Source organism: Typopeltis vanoorti, chromosome 8 (genome assembly GCF_054136105.1).
Source record: "Typopeltis vanoorti isolate ZY-2024b chromosome 8, IOZ_Tvanoo_1.0, whole genome shotgun sequence".
In the NCBI taxonomy this organism is placed as follows: Eukaryota; Metazoa; Arthropoda; class Arachnida; order Uropygi; family Thelyphonidae; genus Typopeltis; species Typopeltis vanoorti.
The window spans coordinates 38010652-38035365 of NC_143556.1; the positions used below are offsets into that span (position 1 = coordinate 38010652).

At 35.5% G+C, this 24714-nt stretch overlaps 1 protein-coding gene across 1 annotated transcript in view; it reads right to left on the reverse strand.

Moving 5' to 3' along the window:
* The window catches only part of LOC150103936 (E3 ubiquitin-protein ligase CCNB1IP1-like), a 164115-nt gene that overhangs the window by 130523 nt on the left and 8878 nt on the right, over window positions 1-24714 (reverse strand). Inside the window, exon 2 of the mRNA XM_090397101.1 lies at window positions 2964-3089. Coding sequence (XP_090253227.1) covers window positions 2964-3089 — 126 coding nt within the window. The remainder of the gene's footprint in view (window positions 1-2963; window positions 3090-24714) is intronic.

Sequence of the window (24714 nt, forward strand, 5' to 3'; positions counted from 1 at the left end):
TTTTTTGTATATTTCTGTGTACTTTAGTTGAACATTCTCATATAATGTTACAGGATCTGTTGTTTATTATTTTAACGGTATAATAGAACACAGAAACTAAGTAAATAATTAATTTATTAACTTGATGCTGATATTTCGCTGGTGTTATAACCAGCATCTTCAGAGCATAAAAACACTGTTTGTCACAATACGCGAGACTAAAACAACATGGTGTACTTAAACAAAATTGTAGCAGCAACACAAAGACTAGAGTCCTGATTTCTGCTACAATTTTGTTTAAGTACACCATGTTGTTTTAGTCTCGCGTATTGTGACAAACAGTGTTTTTGTGCTCTGAAGATGCTGGTTATAACACCAGCGAAATATCAGCATCAAGTTAATAAATTAATTATTTACTTAGTTTCTGTGTTCTATTATACCGTTAAAATAATAGACAACATGTTCGACGAATACATAAGTCTGTCCACACGTTTAATGTTACAGGATCGTTTATTTTAAGTAGGGAATTCCAGTCTGTATTTTTTACTTGGTTATCGACAATGCTCTTTAGTAGGATCGAGTTTTGTCGAATTTTGTGGTGGTGGGAGGGGGAGTAGGAAACGTAATAAAATGAAGTTGAGACAAAGTAGTGATCGGCAATTTTTACGTTAATTACTGATGATGTATATGTATGGATGGGAGCCCGATGTTGATATGATCAATGCATGATTGTGATAGTGAGTATTTCTTCTCTTGTTGGGAAGTTAATGGTAGGGTTTATGTTGTACTGACTTAGTATATCAAGATATGTGTTAGTGGTTGAAGAAGCATAGTCAAGAGTATTTATGTTAATGTCTCCTATTAGAATGAGCCTGTGTGTTGTACACAGTTTGATGCCGCTTAGCCATGTTTCTAACTCGGGAAGAAAACTGAGTGGATTATTATCTGGGGGTCTGCATATTGTGTTTATTGTGTATTTGATACTATTGTGGCGATTTGTGATTTCCAAAATTAGTGTTTCCGCATGTTCGAAGTGAGTTTGTTTTTCTGTTACATTGTATTTTTCTTTGATAAATGCCACAATGCCACCTCCTCTTTTGTTTGGTCTACATAAGTTGTAGGTTTGATAATTATTTATGTTGTATGCGTAAATTTCTGTGTCATTTATTGCAATTTCGATCAGTATTAGCGCATCTATGTTTATCATAGTATAATTGAGCTGTGTTATCAATCTAAGCCAGTGTTTTTTTTATACTTCTTATGTTTGTGTGTATGATAGTGAAGTTAGTGTTGGTGGAAATGTTGTCTGACCATTTCTTCAAAGAGTCAAAGACCTTGAAGTTTATGTTGTCTGACTGGATATGTTCGCCTATGTTTGAGATCTATATAGTTTGCCAGCCTGGTTGGCCGAGTGGTTAGCGTATCTGCTCTCCAGCCAAAAGGCTGTGGGTTCGAATCCCGCCGTGGGCATGGATGTTTGTGATTGTCTGTGGAAATACTAGTGGCGGTGGTCATCAGTAGATGGCATTGGCGTAGTTAATGGATTGAGTGGTGGAGACAGAGTTGTACAGCAGGTGCCCTCCCTCGATGAGTCTTTGAACTCCCTGGAGGTGTCAAATAGTAATAATAATAATAAATGAGTTCTAATCTTATTCTTAAGGATGTGAAAAGTTAGTGTTTTATATTGGTAGGCTGTGTAAGTCGGATTCACTTGTAATTATGTATACTCGAGTGTTTTCATTCTTTCTCAAAAATATCTGGGAATTCTTTGTCCACAGGAACTTGTAGTTTTTCTCTGTTTTTGTCTTCCTTGCTTGGTATAGAAGATTTTTGAAGTATGGAGTCCAGTGTTCCATTATATAGATTGGTGTTGGGTTTTTCTTATCAGTTAGGATCGTTGTTGTTGGCCTTGTTTTCTTGCCTGCTGTAAGAATGGAGTCTCTCAGATTTCTGTTGGTAAAACGAATGATGATTGGTGGCGGTCTCTCTTTATTTTTTTGTGGGCCTCAGTTGATTCCCTCAATTTGAAGTTCTTTTTTTCTTTCTTTTTGTAGCATGTGTTCCATTTGACATTTGAGTGTGTTTACTTCTTTCCGCAATTCTTGATTTTCACGTTGGAGTGTTTCTTGCGTTTCTATCGCTACCGTTAATTTCGTCTTTATTTCTTGCATGGTTCCTAATATTTTTTCAGAGGTCTCATTATTGAACTGTATGTAATGCTCATACTCCTCGAATTTTTTATTCATTTGTTCCATGTGTGCATTTAATAAGTCTTTCACCATGAGTTTAAATAATCAAAGTTATCTGAATTTTAGGATCCAGAAGCGGCTTAACTTGATGTGCATCGTTACTTTTCTTTGGTGTCTGGTCTTTGTTCTTCGTTTTCTCATGGCATTGTTGACATCGCCATTCAGTCCGTTTCACAGCTCCTTTTGCTTTCCACGTGCTTTCTGAGATCCCTGAACAGTGGAAGTGTTGTTTTTTGTTACATCCAGAATAATGCGGCCCATCCCCTTCATCGCTTAATGGCTTATTGCATTTGTTACAGCTCATTTTGCTTGAACTTCGCTGTCTTGGTGACCTTTAGCCTTTCTTCCCATTAACGACTATAGTGCGACTTTTAAAATGGCGCCATCCATTGTTCTTCGTTGGCTGGTGACTGCAGTACACTCTCTGAACTTCCAACACTGAAAATTTGAATCTAACTTATCTGATTTTGGTAATTTGAACGTCCCTGTCGTCAGCATGACTAGTAGAATTAAATAGTAGCACTTTCAAGTTAGAAACATGAGTTAAATAACACTTTAAACCTATAAAACCAAGAGTAGTGATACAGCGTATGTGCATCCGTCTGCCTACATGATAATAATAATAATAATAATAATAATTCTACATCAGTATACATAAAAGCTAAATGTAACATTTCCAACACTTGTATAATTTGAAGAATTGATACCTTTTTGAGTGGAATTAATAATACTTACATGCTGGACAGATAAATGCTTTTTCAAATTCTCTTAAACCATCTTCATTACAAAATATATGTGAAGCACAAAAGTTAAGGAAATCAAAAGATGATGATTGTATTACAACTAGTTTCTTTATACATTCTGAATGATTAAATAATAGGAAAGCTATTTTTATTTGTAACCCAACCTCATATTATAACAGTGATTACTTGATGGTAATTAGTTTAAATAGTGATCAGTTGAAAGGTTTAAAAGAGAGGATGAGACAAACACAAGCTATTAAAGAAGTTTTATAGGACTGACACAGAACTACGTTTTTCAATATGAGGGTGGTCTGAAAAGTTCTCGGCCTATCAATGAGAAAACAAATTTATAATTTCAAAATTATTTTTATTTTTCAACATAATCTTCCTTAAGACTAATACATTTATTCCAGTGATGCTTCAGAACCATTATCCCGTCCCTGTAGTGGTTCTCAGTAAGATCTGAAAAATACTCTCTACAGCTGCAATCATCTCTTGATCCGAAGAAAAATGCTCACCAGTGAGGAAGAGTTTTAGTTTTGGGAAGAGATAGAAGTCAGAGGGGGCCAAATCTGGGGAATAGGGTGGATGTTCCAACAATTCATATTGCAAATCCCTTAATTTTCCCATTGCAAAAACAACTTTGTGGGTGTCCTGATTGTCCTGATGAAAGATGATTTTTTTTTCCTGCGAACCTGGTCTTTTCTCACGAATTTTTAGTCTAGTCTGGTTAAAGGATCGAAATAATATTCCTCGGTTATTGTTTTACCTTTTTCAAGATAATTAACATCCCAAAACACTGATGTCATTATCTTTCCTGCTGATGGAACCGACTGTGTCTTCTTTGGTGCTGAATAACTGGCATCTGTCCACTGTTTTCACTGCTGTTTGTATTCTGATGTTCATGGTAAATCCAAGTCTCATCCATAGTAATAAATCGATGCACAAAATCAGTTTTATTCTTGTTAAAATGCTCCAAGTACTGTTCAGAGATTTCATGCGAGTGAGTTTTTGATCTGCTGTGAGCAAATGTGGCACCTATCTTGCGCAAAGCTTTTTCATTTTCAATTCTTCATGCAAAATATATCTACACATTCTTTCGAAATGAATATAATCTCAGCAATTTCACAAATTTTGAATTGCCTGTCATTGAATACCATATCGTGCACTTGATCGATGATTTCTGGTGTTGCTACACTTTTTGGAAGTCCTTCACATGGCTCATCTTCAAGGCTGGTACGGCCATGTTTAAACTTGGCAGCCCATACCTTAATTGTCGAAAACAAAGGAGAAGAGTGCCCATAAACTTTTATGAACTTCAAAGGGATTTCATTTGGCGTTAAACCTTCTTTTACAAAGAATTTTATAACCACACGATACTCAATTTTATCCATTTCAATGGATACAGACAACACTTTTGCTTCAGACAGCTGTATAAAACAAACTACATGATAGAATTAATTGCAATTTCACATGGATGCTTATGACAGATATACAACTCAGAAAAAGAATCTTGCCAATAGTGTTGCCATCTATGGTCGAAGCCGCGAACTTTTCAGACTACCCTCATATGTGGCATGCTACAAGTCTTTCTCAGGACTCTCATATCTGTGGTCTCTAGTCTTTGGCCAAGTGTTTTAATTCTGACCCAGCTCTCAGATACATAAGTTAAAACTGGCTTGAATACTGTCTTGTATACAGCTAATTTAGTGTTTTGGCTAATTTCTCTCTTATTCCAAATATGGTAAATTTATTCAGTTGATTTCCTACCATACCAGCTTTGCTGATTCTGTTGTCTATTTTGATATTTCATTTACTACCTTCACTAAAAATCGTGCCTAAGTAGCTGAAATGTTTTACTTGCTCTACAGGTTCTCCATTCACAATGCAGTTGATATTTTCAATGTTTCTGCCTATTTTCATTGTCTTTGTCTTTTTAATGCTGACCTTCATACCATATCTATTACAACAGTTATTCACTTTAGTCAGGGAATCTTGCAGACTTGTAGCGGATTTGTTTAGAAGTATAATATCATCCACATAAAGCAAAGAGCTGAGATTAACATCTCCAAGTTTGATATCAGGTTTAATACCACTTTCCTTCATGATGTGATCCATATAGATAATGAATAACAGAGGGTATAATGTACATCCTTGTCTGACATCAGATTTAAAATCAAACCACCTTCCTGTACTTCCTTCAATTCTAACTTACAATTCAAATAAAGACTAAGTATTGCTTGATATAATGCCCCATTGACACCATATAAATGTAGTGTTTTGAATAGCTTCTCTCTCTTGGCACCTTGTCATATGCCTTTTCCAGATCTACAAAACTTAAATACAGATTTTTGTTTGTTTATTCTCTTCCACAATCCTTCTCATCCATTTCTCAAGTATATTTGCATATATCTTACCAGGAACACTCAATAGAGAAATACCTCTGTAATTCTCACAATCAGTTTTATTTCTCTTTATATATATATGGGTACTATGAGAGCTCTCCTCCAATCATCTGGAATTTGTCCCTCTGTCTAGGCTTACTGAACTATGCAGTGCAGCCACTGTAAGACTTTTATACCTCCATACTTGGACATTTCTGGTTGAATATCATCTGCTCCTACTACCTTTCCACATTTCAGGCTTTTGATGGCTTTTTCTACTTCAAGTGTGGATATTTATTCCTGACTGCATGCCTGGTCAGTGTTTTTTACCACTGTGCTGTCATCACTGCTTGTTTCATTTAGCAATTTTTCGAAGCACTCTTTCCTCCATTTCTAAGCTTCTTCAACAACCTCCAGAATATCTTGCCATCTTCTTGATATTTATTTTCTATGTTTTTGCTAAAGTCCTCCCATGACTTTTGCTTAGCCAGTTTTACACAGTGTTTAACTTTCTTATAGTTGTCTCTGTATTCTCTAAGAGCACAAGCTGACTTATTTGCCAGGAACTATTGATATGCTTTCTTCTTTTCCTTCACTGCCTCTTTAACTTCCTTTATCTACCATGGAGTTCTGATTTTTCTATCATTACAGGCAACCTCACCATATGCCTCTCTGGCTGAATCAATGAGTGTTTTCTTCAGGGCTTGCCATTGAATATCCAAAGTTTGGTTGCTGTTCTCAAACTCTTTCATTTTTTTTGAATAATGTTTGTGTATTTTAGTATACAGTTAACATCTGAGAGCTGTTCAACTTTTATGTTGTTTAAAACTTTCTCCATGTTCTTCTTTTCAATGTGAAATTCAATTTTATCCTGCTCAAGACTAAACGGTGATTACTTTCAATTTCAAATCCTCTGTACACTCTGGTGTCCTGCACCAGGGAGAAAACATCACTATCAACAATAACATAGTCAATGAGATTTTTCTTATCCCTTGCCTCTTCTCTCCATGTAAATTTATGCACATTTTTATGTTGGAACATCGTGTTAGTAATAACCAGTCCATGTCCTGAGCAGAAATCCAATATGTATTTGCCATTATTATTAGCTTTGCTCTTTTCTCGAAATTTTCCCAAAATATTTTTTATGTGTGACAATCATTTCCTATTCTGCTATTTAGATCCCCAACAAGGACCAACTTTTCCTTTTTCAATGTGTCAGTTGCTTTCTCTAAAGTGTCAAAAAATTCCTCCACTTCTACCTTAGTAGAACCTTCTGTGGGACCATAAGCACAAATAAGTCTCATTGTCCAGTTCTCCATTCTGATATTTGCACACATCACTCTACATGAGACTGCCTGCCATTTAAGGATTAGTCTCATATTTAGAGTTGAATACTATGGCTACTCCTTCTTTTCCTTGATTGTCATTGCCTGAATATAACATTTTGTGTTTATTACTTAGAAAGATCTCACCAGTTTTTTCCTTTTTTGTTTCAGTCACCCCTATTATGTCGATCTGGTACTTATCCAGTTCCTCAGCTAGCTCCATTTCTTTGCCATTTAGGCTTCTTATGTTGATCGTACTGATCTTGAACTGTGGTGATGTTGAGTTCGGGTGGGTTTTAGGATTTGTTCCAGTAGCTGACTTTTTGCTGTTTGACCTGGTTCCCTGGTGAAAACAAACATACGATAGGTATTATGTGAATAATGGTAGCGTTAACCTCCCACAATGGATCTTTGACTCCATGGAGATGCCCAAGAAAATAATTATATTAGAAGTTATAACAATTCTTAAGTTAGGGTGGATGGCAAAAAAAAAAGCAAGGGAAAATAAAAAAATAAAAAATAAAAATAAATAAATGAATAAATTATATATATATATATATATATATACATATATTGTTGCAATTTAAGGGTTTTGTTTTGGTAATCTTTCTGTTTTCATTCTTTCAATGTGTTCCATACATTTATGTTTTTATTTTTATTTTTTTATATTTTTAAATTTTTTCTGGTTTAATTCTTTCATAAGGGAAATAATCACAGACCTATGCTTATGTTCCGTAAAATTCTATAATCAATACTTAATTTCTACTTAAATGTTCTATTTTTTTTATTTTGCAAGATTATGTCTACTTATGTTCCTATTTTGAAACCGATATGTAGGAGAAACACCAGATAAGCTAAATAAAGCAGTGGAAGAATGTCATCCTTGAGGCTATCAAGAGGTCATCTTTGAAGCAGCATAAAAGTATCTTGGGAGTAAGAAATGACAAAAGTAGGTTTTTCATTGAGAGTTGTGAATGAGAAGACTAGACTGCCAGAGTGAGTGAGTGCTAAGTGTGCACTACCGAATGTGTCCAAATGAGGAATGATGAGTATTATAGTCAGCAGATGAGTTTGATTTCCCAGAATGAGTCTTGTAATTCCATGGAGACTTTGAAATAATATTAATATTAAATTACTGACTACTGATTTTTTTATTAATTTTATATAATGCATTTTTTTTGTTAGTATGTATTCATTACAGATATGAAATAATTAAAAAATTATTAAACTGAAATAAAGAGTCATGAACAGGAAATGTTTAAGCATATTAGTTTAGCAAGTGCAAAATGAGTGATCATCGTGGGGAACTTGAACCATAAATGCAAAGAAAACAGCATACAGTAATAAATGAACTGAATATCTGGAAGACTTAATAAATCTTCTCTTAAAAAAAAAATCTTCTCTTAAAAAGGAATAAATTTATTGTACAATGAAACCTAAATGACTAAACAAACACATGTAATAATGACAGTAATAAATTTTAATAAGTAAATATTTCATCCTAAGTATCTTAGGACATCGTCAGTATACAGTTAATTCACACAATACTAGGAATAACATAGTTAGGATGCATGATTACAATGGAATCCCAATATGCGTGCAGTAGCCTGTTATAGAATTAAATTAAAATATTTCTAGAGGAAAAAAAACAGATTACCTTAATATAAGTGAAGATTGAGACATTGTCTCAATCTTCACTAATATTCCCCCATAAGGAAACAGTAGACTTGTTAACTCAAAAATTTCCATCTGATATTATTGAATTATTCAAATTTGTTATTACGTCCAGTTAGTTCACTTGGAAAGAAAAAATTTACAAGCAAGAGGATAACATATATAAAAATTATATTACAAAATTTTGTATGACAATTTCCCATACTTTAGGAATAGCAAAAACGTCATTACGGTTTAGATTTGGTCTGTAAAGTAGAGCTTCAGCACATTCTTTATATAAGCGTTCATGTTTATATAAAGATGTACATAGAAGTTTGGTCTTTTCCCAATGGATCCTGTGGTTTGGGTTTTCAACTCTGTGTTGTGCAAGGCCAGATTTCTATGGTTTGATAAGACGGATATGGTCTTGATGTTCCGAAATGCGTTGATGAACAGATCTACCCATCTGTCAATAGTAAGACAATTTACAGGAGCATAGAACCTCTTACATGCTAGGTAGCATCAGAGGTGAGAGTTTGTCTTTAGGAGAAGGCAACAAGTTATAGATCTGGTGACTGGTTTGTAGGTAGTAGCAAGTTTGTATTTCTTCATAATTTTTGAAAGATGTTTGAAGATGTCTTCGACATAAGGTATCCTATGGGCTTGTTCTTATCTAGGTTGATGTGTAGGGAAGTGACTGATGAATTTTTGAGTGTTTTTGGATTGTATCCATTTAGTATGGCTGTATTTTTGATTATTTCCAATTCTTGGTAGTGACCTGAAAATGTCAGCTTGCGATAGACAGAAGTGGAGATGGGACAATCTTCTTTTCTTTGGATGTGTAAATCCAACATTCAACTGTTGGAAACTGACATGCTAACTTCGACATTGTCTCAATCTTCACTAATATTCCCCATAAGGAAACGGTAGACTTGTTAACTCAAAAATTTCCATCTAATATTGTTGAATTGTTCAAATTTGTTATTACGTCCAGTTACTTCACTCGGAAAGAAAAAATTTACAAGCAAGAGGATGGAACGGCAATGGGGTCTCCCTTATCACCAAACTTAGCAAACCTGTTTCTAGAATACCTTGAAGAAAAAATGTTCACATTTCAACCCAAACCAAAAATTTAGCTACAATGTGTCAATGACGTCTTTGCTGTCCGGGATCATTCTGAACAAGAACTACACCTGTTTCTAGATAAAATCAACCTTCTTCATCCTCACATCAAATTTACGCCAGAAAAAGAATCTCCACAGGGTGTCTCCTTTCTGGATTTACACATACATAGAAAAGAAGATGGTTCTATCTCCACTTCTGTCTATGCAAGCCGACATTTTCAGGTCGCTACATTCACAATTCTTCTGCTCATCATCCATCTCAAAAATTTGGCATCATTAAATCATTAGTAACCAGAGCACACAGATTCTGCTCCTCTGAAGATTCCCTAAACCAAGAATTGGAAATAATCAAAAATACAGCCATACTAAATGGATACAATCTTAAAACAATTCAAAAAATCATCAGTCACTTCCCCACACATCAACCTAGACAAGAACAAGCCCATAGGATTCCCATACCTTATGTCAAAGGCACCTCCGAATGTCTTTCAAAAATTATGAAGAAATACAAATTTCCTACTACCTACAAACCAATCAACCAGATCTAAACTGGAACCTCTTACATGCCAAGTAGCATCAGAGGTGAGAGTTTGTCTAAAGACAAACTCTCACCTCTGATGCTACTTGGCATGTAAGAGGTTCCATGTTCCTGTAAATTGTCTTACTATTGACAGATGGGTAGATCTGTTCATCAACGCATTTCGGAACATCAAGACCATATCCGTCTTATCAAACTACAGAAATATGGCCTCGCACAACACGGAGTTGAAAACCCAAACCACAGGATCCATTGGGGAAAAGACCAAACTTCTTTCTTTATATAAAGAAAGTGCTGAAGCCCTACTTGACAGACCAAATCTAAACTGTAATGACGTTCTTGCTATTTCTAAAGAATGGGAAGTTGTCATACAAAATTGTGTAAAATAATTTTTATATATGTTATCTTATTTTAAGGTAATCCGTTTTTTTTTTTCCTCCAGATATATTTTAATTTAATTTTATAACATGCTACTGCACACATATTGGGATTCCATTGTAATCATGTGCCCTAACTCTATGTTATTCCTAGTATTGTTTGAGTTAACTGTACTGACAATGTCCTAAGATACTTAGGATGAAATATTTACTTATTAAAACTTATTACTGTGGTTATTATGTTTGTTTAGTTAAGGGATAAGGTATGTTTGTTTGTTTAGTTAAGGGATAAATGTTTTAATGTGGTGGAGATAATAAAAGGATTAAAAGTTTGCATTTGGGCATAGCATCAGAGGAACTGAGAGGGACTGAAATTTAATACTTGTCTCTTGGTTGTGAGCGTGACCATGTAGTAATGACATGGAAGATGAATAAGCATGAAGAAGTATCAAGGAGGAAGAAATTTATGTGGAATTATAAGACAGGTGATTATAATAGACTTAGAAATTAGCTGGAGCAAACACTTCCATGGATGGAAAAATTTAAAGGAAAAGATTAGCAGTGCACAAGAGCTTGTTAAGAAATAAATGTTAGCACACCAATGGTAGATTACTTACCTCAAGCAAAAAGAGCAATTTGGAAAGGTTATTACAAAATGAATAATGTGAATGAGCAGAGAAATCAAACAGTAACTGCAAATGAAAAGCAGTTGTGAATGACATATAAAGAGAAGTGGAGAAGTTGGATGGTTCCCATATAAGGCTACAGCTAGGAAGGTACTAATGTAGTAAAGTGAAGAAAATTGGAATACAAGAATAAGACTAGCACTGTGATCCAAGACATTCTTATCATTTGTGTCTGCTTCTGTTGGCCACATAGTGAAAGAATGTCTTGGATCACAGTGCTAGTCTTATGGAGACAGTAGTGCATTGCAGATGATGTGGCAGAGCTGTACAAAGCTCATTTTATTAGTGTTTCATGGTAAGATGATTTCATTTAAGAGGGGCAGGGAGGAATAAAGTATTTGAAGTGAACAAAGAGGATATTCTGAACACTGACTACTCTAGATATCAAGAGAGCAGTGTGAAAAAATTCCACCTGGTAGGACTACATAGGATTTTGCCAAATGTTAAGGAAGTGTGCTAAAGAACTGATCCTGCCATTGATCCAGTTTAATGTCTTACAATGGGATGAGTTCCTAAGGAGTGGAAGTAGGGTAAGAATAGTGCCATTGCATAAAGAGGGGTAGTAGCAGAATGAAGGTATCACAGTAAAGACTACATTGTATTTCTCCTATGGTTTAAGATTTAAAAATTGGTAAAAGATTAGATTACAGAACTGGATTTGTTAATGAGTGCTCTTTTAGTAATCTAGTTAAATTTTATAGTGTTTGCCTTAAATCAACTTATCACATGATAAGTCGATTAAAGTTGCAACCAAGTTATCATTTCCTCTTTATAAAGCCTTGATATGACCACATCTAGATTACTGTGGTTGTGAAACCAGAAAGTAGGTAGCACACAATGTGGAGCTAGACTTGCTTTTCACAATGCACTCATGCAACAATTTATATATATATATATATATATATATATATATATATATATATATATATATATATATATATATATATATATATATATATATAAATTTATATATATATATATATATAAATTGTTGCATGTTCTTTGTTCACTAATGTCCCAACAGATGAAGTCCTAACATTACTCAAGGACAAGTTATCCAAAAAAATGTTAGCCTTGCTTACACATTGCATCAGGTCCGGTTACTTCAAATTTCAAGATAATATTTACAAACAAAATCATGGACTGGCTATGGGTAATCCTTTATCTCCTGTTCTTGCAAATATTTACTTAGAAGATTTTGAAACCAAGGCTATCTCTTCCTTTATTTTAACACCTAAAGTTTGGAAACGTTATGTGGATGATGTCTTCATTGTTTGGAGCCATGGACATGAATCCCTTATGGTTTTCCTCGAACATCTCAATAGCCGACATCAAAGTATTAAGTTTACTGCTGAGCTTGAAACGGATAATTCCTTGCCTTTTCTTGATATCAAACTGACTCGCTCTTCTGCTGGTAAACTAAAAATATCGATATATAGAAAACCCACACATACCAACAGATATCTGCACAGTCAATCTCATCATTTCCCTCCTCATAAGCTTGGAATAATTTCCACCTTGGGACATAGAGCCCATTCTCTTCTTGATGATCCAAATGAACTGCTTACAGAAATAAACCATCTGAAAACTTCTTTCGAAGTTAATGGATATTCCAAGAAAATCATTAACAAATTCCTTCTTAATCCTCCCAGACATCACTCAGAAGAAACAAATAGATTCAAAAGCAATATATCTATTCCTTACATAAGTACTGTTTCACATAAATTAGCAAAAGTTCTAAAAAAATACAATATCAGAACCTTGTTCACTCCACTTCCAAAGATCCGTTCCTTAATTAGCCACCCAAAACCTTGTCATCATCAACTCAAATACCCTGGCGTATATAAAATATTATGTGACTGCGATATTCCTTATTTCGGGCAGATAGACAAATCTGTCGAAATGCGTATGGAAGAACACATGAGAGACATTACTTACAAGAGACAGCGAGCAAGTGCATTATCAAGTCATATCCTCTTCTCGGCTAATCCTAATGATAATAACCAAAGTCACAAAGTCTGCTGGGAAAAATCTACAAACATCTTCCGTTGCAGTGACGAAATAGAGAGAAAAATTGTGGAATCGAGAGAAATCATCTTCAATCCTGTTCATCTAAATAACAACTTAAGCTACAACCTCCCGGATAGTCATTCAGCTGTAATCATGTACTGGCGTTCACGTGATGCAGCAAGCACGCACTCTCCCAACAATGCAACAAATGAAAGAACAGCTTCAAATACAACTACAACGTTTTAATGCTAATTATGTATAAAGACTGTCTATGATGTTCATAGTCTTTTAACCATCAATGTTTAGTGTTTTTTCTTTTATAATGTCACCTGAAGAAGGCTGTTACAGGCCGAAACTAGTAGTGTGTTTATATTAAAACCTTTTTAATTAAATCTCGGTTCTAGTCATTCAATATTTTTCATAAAACTATGTATGTTAACCGAGTCAATGATCATTCTGTCATATATATAAATATATATATATAAATATCTTTCAAAGTCAAGTCTTTGAAATATTTATATTAAAAAAAATTATATTTTTTAAAGAACAGTATTATAAAAGAATTTTCACTATGTAATTAAATGCGTGAAAATTGAATTTTTCACTTTTCACGCGATTTCAAGCTAATTAATGTTGTAACTGTGTTACAACTGCACATCTACTTATAAGTAAAGGTGGTGGAAGAATTAGATCATAGATCTACTACAGTATTTAATTAGATTTTTCTTTTGTACAACCTCAAGCATGAACCTCGGTTCAATGAGCACTTTATTGGAGTATTTCATCCTGGAGAAGGTTTTAATGCGAGAGGGGTTGGGCAGGTTCAAGGTTTAGAGGTGAGTGTGTTCCAAATACTGAGTACTCTGGATGTCAGTAACGCTGTGGGACTGGATGGTATTTCACCACAGGTTTTGGGAGAATGTGCTAAAGGTGGAGACAGTAACGTTCTGTCTGCTCCTTTGACCTGGCTTTTCAATGAAAGTCTGGCTACAGGAAAGGTATCCAAGAAATGGATGGAAGGTAAGATAGTGCCATTGCATAAAGGCAGTAGCAGACTGGAAGTGTCTAATTATAGCCAGTTTGTGTTTCCTCAGAAGTTGTTAAGGTCTTGGAGAAATTAGTGAGGGACTAGATGCAGCGTTGGGCAGATGAGGGTAAAGTTATCTGTAAGAATCAACATGGATTTGTTAAGGGGTGCTCTTGCTTCAGTAATATGATTGCCTTTTATAATAAAGTGACAAGAGAAGTTGATGAGGGAAAGGTATACACTACCATTTTTTTGGATTTTGCGAATTCATTTGACAGAGTTCCACATGATAACCTGGTATTTAAGCTATAGTACATGGGTTTAGATGTTGGGTTAGTCAACTGGATTCAGGATTGGTTGTCTGATAGGTATCAGAGAGTTGTGTATGGTGGGGCAATATCAAGGAAGCAGAAGGTTACAAGTGGGGTTCCACAGGGTTAAGTACTGGGACTTGTATTGTTTAACCTTTATATCAATGACATTGTCTGTGGATTGCAAGGAGATATTCAGTTGTTTGCAGATGATGTGAAGCTGGTGAGGGTTATTAGTAATAGTACAGATGTGGCAACCCTGCAAGAAGATTTGAATAAACTAGACAGATGGGCAAATGAATGGGGGTTTCGGTTTAATGCAGCAATAAGTAAGGTCTTGCGGTTTGGGATACATTGATGGGATGCTGCATACTCTATTGGAGGAGCTATACTGGAGGAAGTAGGAAGAGATCTGGGGTTAATGATCGATAGAAAAATGAAATTCAGGGGCATATTGCAAAGGTGGTGAAGACAACCCAGAGGATTGCTGCAATACTGAGAAGGATGCTGACCTGCTGAAATAGAAGAGTTATCATTCCATCGTATAAGACTCTGATCAGACCACACTTAGACTATTGTTCTCAAATTTGGTCCCCAGGATTTGAAGGGGATAAATTAACTGTAAAAAGGGTGCAGAGGCAGATAACAAAGATGGTTTCAGGACTGTACAATGTTAATTATGAGGATTGGCTGAGGGAATGTGGACTGCAGAGTTTGGTGGATAGAAGAAGGAGAGGTGATATGATTGAGACTTTTAAACTGTTGAGAGGTAGTTACGGGTTGGACACTGGGCAGTTCTTTCACTTGGTGGAGCAGCAAAAAGGAGCAATGACAAGGAGCCCTGGAAAGTACTTAAGGAAGCAGTGAGCAAGAGGGTGAGGAGTGGTTTCTTTGTGTGGAGGGTGGTGGAACAGTGGAATGCACTACCTGATAGAGTGGTGAGAGCAAGAACGGTCAATGAGCTCAAGGAGTGGTATGATAGACTTTGTGTTACCTAGGAAGGACCTCTTGTGATGAGTCTCTTGACTCCATGGAGGCCTGAATAATAATAATAATAATAATTTTGCCAGTTTTAATTTTTGTGTTTATAATAACCGGTTTATTTTGTTCATGAAATTATATTGTGAGAAAAGTATAATTATTATCATTCCTGTAAATAATAGATTGTCTATAAAATGTCTCGTGCATATGTATATAAGTGTAAGTTTAATATTGAACTAAATTAATACAATGATTTGATTAAAAATTTATTTATTAGAAATGATAACTGCAATTTAATTTAAATGCATATAATGATATTAAAAATGAACATATTTTCTTGCACAGTTCAAGTTGTACAAGATTTACTGTTTTCAAGTAAAGCACTATAACCATTTCACGTAATGTCAACTCATTTTTATAGCTTCATAACTGAAATGTCTGCCAGTTGTTGCATAGTGGAGCATGCATGGAGTGAAAAGAATCCTATGTACTGATGTGAGAGAAATTAGGACATTTTGGTAACTCAAAAGCAGATATGTATGGAGTGTTTCATATTGAAAGAAAAAAAGTTTAAAAGTTATCACCCAACATCAGATAACTTGACAATGAATGACATGGTTTTAGGGGGGGAAAAATACTATAATTTGAATGCATTTAAAACAAGGCTGCAAATTCACTTGCCAACTTGTCTTTGTTTACTCTCCTATGGCAAATGACTGGGAAGATTTCTGGTGTCCTTATAATAATAATAATAATGTTTTACCAACTTACTTATGTACTATAACAAAGTGATAATTGGACAAGGGAGATGTATATACAGTGGTATACATAGATTTTGCAAAAGCTTTTGATAGACTGCCACATGACAAGCTGGTAAATAAATTGAAACGGATGGGATTATATAAGAGACTAGTGTGCTGGATCAGTGACTGGCTGTCAAATATGTATCAGAAAGTTATATATGGGAGTATGCAGTTTCCCAAAAAGGAAAGTCACTAGTGGTGTAGTGCAGGGGTCTGTATTGGGCCATGTGTTCAACTTGTATATTAATGATATTGGGATCGGTTTAACTGATGATCTGTTTGAAGATGATACAAAATTGTAGAGAACAATATAGAGTCAAGCAGATGTTACGATTTTACATGAGAACCCGAATAGATTGTATGAATGGGCAGGTAAGTGGATCCATCAGTTCAATGTTGCAAAGTGTAAGGTTTTGAAATTTGGTAAGCTATGATAAGATGCTAATTATACACTTGGTGGGAAAACTTTGAAAGGGATAGAGGAAATGAGAGATCTGGAAGTGGTGGCAGACAAGGACCTGAAGTTCAGGGTTCACATTGTGCAAGTTGTGAAGTTGTCACATTGGATACTGGCAATGATGCAGAGGATCTTGATGTGCAGAAATAAAGAGGTTGTGATTCGTTGTATAAGGCATCGATCAGGTTTTATATGGGTTATTGTGCATAGATTTGATCACCTGGTTGATATGTTAAAAATGTCTAGAGAGGATTCACAAAGGTGGTAACTGGCCTTTGGAACATGTAATATGAAGACTGATTGAAAGCATTAAAAGCAATTACCAAAGCCTCATGAATAAGAGGATGAAGGGGATATGATTGAGATATATAACTTGGTCAGGAGTTGTTACTAAGTTAACATGGAAGAAATTTTTCATAGAAGGGGAAGGGTAGAACAAGACACCATCCCTGGAAACTGTATAAGGAGGGTGTGGGCAAAAGAGTGGGGAACAGGTTCTTTGGATGGAGAGTGGCTGGTGAGTGGAATGCATTGCCTGAGTGCATTGTGAATGCAGACACACTGAAGTTTAAGACATGGTTAGATGAGCTTTGAGTGTGAACCGCTCATGATGAGCTTCTGTCTCCATGGTGATCAGATGTCAATAATAATAATAATAACAAGATCCCTGAATTATCATTGAAAAATTTAGAGAATCTAAAGAGTTACTGTTGGTCTCTTGAAGAGAGTTGATTATGTTTGGCAAAGAGGTCTATTAAATAAATTCCCAGTTGCAGATATCAGGGAAAGCTTGTCTTTTGCAAGAAAGTTGTTATTTTTTTTTCTCTAGTTATATATTACATGTGATGGTAGATGGATCTTTATCCTCAAAATGTTCAACTAATGCTGAGATTCCACAGGACTTCATTCTTTTATTATTATTATTATTAGACCTCCATGAGGTCAATGACTCATCATGGAAAAGATTCTCCATCACATATGCACGCACGCACGCACATGCATGGCTCATAATACTATGACTTGAATGCATTCACTGTCCAAACGCTTTCATGCAATGCATTCCAACCACAAACAACTCTCCAAAAAAACCTTCTCCTCAACTCCTTGCTCACATCCTCCTTACACAGCTTCCAAGGATGGCATCTTATTCTTCCCTCTCTCCACCCATTCTATGAAAAATCTGATCCATGTTAATCTAGTAATAACCCCTTACCAATTTATGTCTCAATTATGTACCCCCCCCTCCCCTTGTCCTTCTATCCACTAGATTCTGCAATTTGGTCAGTCATTCAATCTGCCTTCAAGCTCTAATTCCAGAGACCAGAAACTACCTTAGTCAATCATCTCTTAGCCATTGCGACATATTTTCATCCTTTTAAGAACCCAGTGACCAAATCTGCACACCATAATCCATATATGGTTTGATCAAAACCTTATATAATGGAATCATAACATTTTTACTCCGACATGTCAGTGTTTGCTGCATCATTCCCATAATGAGCTGTGCTGTCTTCACAATTTTAGCAAAAAACTAAACAAGCACTAGATGAAACCACTTTTTAGATCAAGAAACAATAAAAAAAACTCAGAACATACCTCCTAAAATATACGGTTTACCTAAACTGCACAAGAATGGCCACTAGCCAGCCTGGCTGGCCGAGTGGTAAGCGTATCCGCCCTATAGCCAAAAGGCTGCGGGTTTTAATCCCGCTGTGGGCATGGATGTTTGTGATTGTCTGTGGAAATACTAGTGGTAGCAGGTAGATGGTGTTGGTGTAGTTGCGGTCAGTTGGTGGATTGAGTGGTGGAGACAGAGCTCTAGAGCAGGTGCCCTCCCTCGATGAGTCTTTGGACTCCCTGGAGGTGTCACATAATAATAATAACGTTCCACTCAGACCCGTCGTGGATTCTATTAGCAGCCCGACTTACAGATTATCAAGATTTTTATCTAACCTTTTCCATCCTCTCATAGGTCACTCAGTCTCATCAGCTAAAAATTCCACAGAGTTTCACACAAAAATAAAAGACATTCAACAGTTGAAAACTGATATGCTAATTAGCTTCAACATTGTCTCCCTCTTCACTAATACTCCCCATAAGGAAACGATTTATTGAAAATAGAATTATTGAAATTATTGAAAAAAGAATTATTGAAATTTGTTATTATGTCCAGTTACCTTGGAAAGAAAAAATTTACAAGTAAAAAAGGAAGGAACAGCAATGGGGTCTGCCTTATCACCAAACTTAGCCAACATTTTTCTAGAACACACCTTGAAGAAAACATTTTCACGTTTAATCCTAAACCAAAAATCTGGTTATGATATGTTGATGATGTCATTGCTGTCTAGGGTCATTCTGAACAAGAACTACACTTTTTTTCTAGATAAAATCAATCTTCTTCATCCTTGCATCAAATTTACGCTAGAAAAAGAATCTCCACAGGGTATCTCCTTTCTGGATTTACACATCCAAAGAAAAGAAGATGGTTCTATCTCCACTTCTGTCTATCATAAGCCGGCATTTTCAGGTCACTACATTCACAATTCTTCAGCTCATCATCCATCTCAAAAATTTTGCATCATTAAATCATTAGCAACCAGAGCACACAGATTCTGCTCCTCCAAAGAATCTTTAAACCAAGAATTGGAAATAATCAAAAATACAGCCATACAAAATGGATACAATCCAAAAATAACTCAAAAATTCATCAGTCACTTCTCCACACATCAATCTAGACAAGAAAAAGCCCGTAAGATTCCCATACCTTATGTCAAAGGCATGTCGAACATCTTTCAAAAATTATGAAGAAATATAAATTGGCTGCTACCTACAAACCAATCAACCAGATCTACAATTGTTACCTTCTCCTAAAGACAAACTCTCGCCTCTTATGCTACCTGGTGTGTATGTATGTATGAGGTCCCATGTTCCTGGAAATTGTCCTACTATGGACAGACAGTTAGATCCATTAACAAATGCATTTTGGAACATCAAGACCACATCCGTCTTATCAAACCGCAGAAATCTGGCCTCGTACAACACGGAATTGAAAACCCAAACCATAGAATCCATTAGAAAAAGACCAAACTTCTACATAGATCTCTATATAAACACGAATGTTTATATAAAGAAATTGCTGAAGCCATATATCACAGCCCCAATTTGAACTGTAATGATGTTTTTATTATCCCTAAAGTCTGGGAAATTGTCATCCTAAATTGTGTAAAATAATTTATATATGTTATCTCATTTTAATGTAATCTCTCTTTTTTTTTTTTCTCTCTCTCTCTCTCTCTCCAGATATATTTTAATTTTAATTTAATTCTATAACACGCTACTCCATGCATTGAGGGATTTCATTGTAAGCATGCACCCTAACTGTACGTGATTCCTAGTATTGTTTGAATTAACTGTACTGACGATGTCCTATGATACTTGGGACAAAATATTTACTTATTAAAAAATCTTATTACTGTGGTTAAGTGTGTATGTTTAGTCATGAATGCTCCACAGGTTTCATTATACAACAAAGATAAGGATGTCATTTTGCCTCTTTATAAGGCCTATAAGAACTCACCTGGTCTTTTGTGTGCAGGTCTGTTCTCTTGTTTTCTGTTATGATTCTAATAAAAATGATATCAGAATTGTGGAATACTGATTATGAAGACATTACATTTAGAATTTGTAGACTGCAGACGCTAGCAAACAGGAGAAAGAGGGGTGATATGATTGAAACTTACAAACTTTTAAAAGGTCCTACAGGATTTCAGTGGATGGAATTTTTCATTTTATGGAGGATTTGAAAAAGGATGAGAGGGCATCCTTGAAAGATGAGAATGAATGTCACCAAGAAGGGGGTGAGATCTAGATTTTTCTCTAATAGAGTGGTGTATGATTGGAATGAATTGCCATTGGATGTTTTGTGTGTTCAAGGAGTGTGAATTCAAGAACAAGTATGACAGCTGGTGTGTGGCCTTCCTCAATGAGTCTCTGACTTCCTGGAGGTCTCTCTTAATAATAATAATAATAATAATAATAAAATGAAAAAGTTGCTTTTTTCTCCTCAACTTTTGGCCCATCTGCAGTAATAATGTACTACAGGTTGAACAACTTTTCATATATGGGATTATTTTAAAAAAAAGAATAAAAAGAAAGAAAAAAAGAAAAGAATAACATCCTTTCATTTGTGGCCCTCACTAGCAATTCCTATTTCCATCAACTTGTATTCTTACCATAACCAACCTCCCTAACACCCTTCGCCACTACCTACTCCTGAAACACAAACTGATTGATAGTCCAATCCTTCTTTATGACTGGACCACAGACTCAATAGAAGTATTGCAGGAAGTATTCCTCTCCACTTCTCAAGGAATACTTCCTGCTGCAATAACCAACAAAAGTCAAGGACACTTTAGTTTGAGCACACATTCAATTAATATACATTGTGATATTCCATTCAACTCCACAGTTGACACTGTAAACACTATACAATTATCAACTCCCTGTTTCCTATTTTTGTCCACTATCTCATTCAATGATATGCTCCTTCCCACTGATAATGTGATATACTGCAATACACTGACAATATAATATATTAACATGGAATAAAAGAATAAGTGAACATTAAAGGATATGAGAACAAGATGTCACCTGTAACGGATAAAAAATGATTATTCGTGTATTATATTATTATACAAAGCAAAATGAATTAATTAAAATAATAATAATGACAATAATAATGCAGTGATTTACACATCTTTCCTCTCAAATGACTTTCTAATCTTTCATGTTTGATATTTAGCTTAATTATTACTATTATTAACATCAGACCTCCATGGAAATAAAATATTCATCAAAGGAGATCCTGACTATCACATACAAAGCATACAAACTGTGCCTTAAAGTCATTTACTATTTCCATACTTACCACCCTTTCAGGCAATGCATTCTGCCACCAACTATTCTCCATGTAAAGAATGTGTCCCTACCCTCTTCATCTTACCCTCCTTATACAGTTTTTGGAGATTGGTCTACCCTAGATTCCCTCTGTTATATGAGTAATTTCTTCCACATTATCAACATATATATCTCAATCATATCCCACCTCCTCCCCATCCTATTATTTAGGAGGCTCTACAAATGGCATTCCCTCATTCTGTCTTCATATCTCACCTTCCACAATCACTTAATTTCTGGATCTTTCTAACCTTATGAAAACAAGGTGACCAAATTTGCACAATAATCTGTACGTGGTGTGATCAAATTCTTATACAATGGAACCATAACTTCTTTCTCATCACTGCCATAATCCAAAGCGATGACTTCACAACTTGATCTAACCGCTAAACTTCAAGTCTCTTTCAACCACCACTCCTAGAACTCTCATCTTGTCAATCTCTTTCAAAGTTTTGCCACCTGTCTACCAAAATTCAAAACCTAATGCAATGCAACTGAACTGGTAGTTCTAATCACATGAGCACTCATGCAATCTGCTCAGATTCTCCTGTAAGGCAGCAATATCTACTTGACTCTGCTCTCCAACTTTGTATCATCTTCAAACAGATGCATACCTCCAGTTAAATTAAACCTGTTCTAATATCATTAATCATCATCTTCCTATCTTGTATTAGGCCTCACGACCTGTTACAGTCGCATTCCATCTTTTATATCATCTTCCAACTGATCTCTTCCCCACAGGTTTGTATTCAAGAATTTATTTGGTGATTCTACTATTGTCCATTCTTCCAATGTGCTGTTTCCATTTCCATCTATAATTGTTGTTCATTCATGATTATTCATTCATTTCTTCTATGATTTCTTTTATGATCTAACAAGATGTATCCTGCAGTTCTCCTCATAAATCTCATTTCTGTTGAAGTTATTATATAATTAATATCATTAATATATAATTTAAACAATAATAGTACCAAACAAGATCCCTGCAGAACACTATTAGTGACTTTGTCCTTTTGGGATCTCTTTACAACAGAAATGAGATTTATGAGGAGAACTGCAGGATACACCACCACACACACACACACACACACACACACACACACACACACACACACACACACACACACAACACACACACACACACACACACACACACACACACACACACACACACACACACACACACACACACACACATACACAGAGAGAGAGAGACAGACAGGTAGGTAGGCTTATAATTTGTAGCCTGTCTTATCACCACCTTTGTGATGTGTAACAATTCTATTGCTTTTTTTTTTCACTTCTTTGGGATCATATTCCAAGATTACTGTTAAACAGGTATGTCAAGGCTATTTTCTCCATGAAACATGTCCTTGAGATAGATGGTGATGTCATCAAGTTCTTTGCCTCATTGACATCAAGTTTACATATTTTGTCATATTCCACCTGCTCACTCACCATCAGTCCATCTTCAATTCCCTCTACACTCAAGATTCTCATTTTTATTTTTTATTTTTTAAAATTTTAATATCACTCCTATACACAAGAGGCCACAAGGCCTATAGCAAATACTTTGTGTGGATTGGGAGTCAAGAGCAAAAGCAATCTATTCATATTCTTCTTCAAGAACTGGAGGTTGTAGTCCTTGAGAAATACTTCATAGAGAAGACTGTCACAGAACTGAGGTAAATGGAATAAAAAGATGACTAGAAATAACAAGTTGAGTGAGTCTGTAGTTCAACCATAAAAGGATGTTGGGCAGCTCCTGCTTGTGTTCCTGTAGGCTGAACATAAATGGGGGGGGGGGGGGAATAATGGATGCCAGTCCTGCTGAACAGTGACCATCAAAATATCTGTAAAAGATGCAAAGCAGAAACTACAGAAACTGAATGTCTCTAAGACATTTAGTTTCTGTAGGCCATCAATATACATCAATAGAGTCTGTAGACCATCAACTGACCAAACTGCTGTCTTCTAGACTGAATCCATAATTTTAGAGAGCTCTTGGTGCAACACCCCAAATGTGAGAGCAGTATTCCAAAGTTAGATAGATTTGAAATTTGTACAAAGAAGCAACTGGGCAGGAGAGAAGTAACACCTTGAAGCAAAAAAATGGATGCCAAGTTTTTTGGAAGCATTTGGAAGCAATAATCACAGAATTGATGTGATTATGCCAGGAAAGACTACCAGTGAGAGTCATTCCAAAAATAGAGACAGATCTGATCCTTATTGGTAAGTTGAGCACTATCAAAAGTGGAGAAGAACTAAGTTTTTCTTTGAAAGAAAACACCAAGACTGTGTTGTCTCCACTGTAGGATGGTGTAAGTATCAGCATTTAAAGCTTATCATATATGATCTTGAAGTTGAGATGTTTGTTTACTCATACAATAAACATTGCACGTTTATTGTATGAGTAGTATGAGTGTAGAGTGCTGACATCAGCAAAACTGTGAATAGGGTTTGAAGTCAATGAAAGCAGAAGGAAGAGGGTTGGTGAAATAATAGAGCCTTGAGGAACACCTGCATTAACAGAAAAATCTGATGAGAGCAAGAGAGAGAGAGAGAGAACCTTCCACTATCACATGTAGTGAATGGACAGAAAGAAGGCAATCCAATCAAAGGAAGGCAATCAGAGGGAGGAAGGCAGACCATAAGATGCAAATTTGTTGAAAAGCCCTTGATGCCACCTTGGAAATGTCAAGTGCAACAGCATTAGGATTCTCCAAATTTTACCATAGCACATGTCCAGGGTAGATGATGCATTCCAGGTGATCTGCTGTGGTTCTTAATTGGAAAAATCCATATAGTGGTTATTGATTAGCGAACTGTTTTCCAGATAACATTTTTGATGCATTACTTTTGACAACACTGAGGTGAGAGTAATAGGTGGATGGTGGATACTTATTGTCTTTTTTTTAGAATTAAAGTAGGCTTGTTTCCATACTGAAGGTGTAGTTATAGTAGGTGTAGTCAGCTGAATATAATATGTGTATTGTTTCCATACTGTGGTGTATGCTTATGAGAAGTTTAGGAGCACATCTCATAAGCATATATACAACTGGTGGAATTCAATAAGGACTGGAAGTCATTTTGATATTCAGGTTGTTCAAG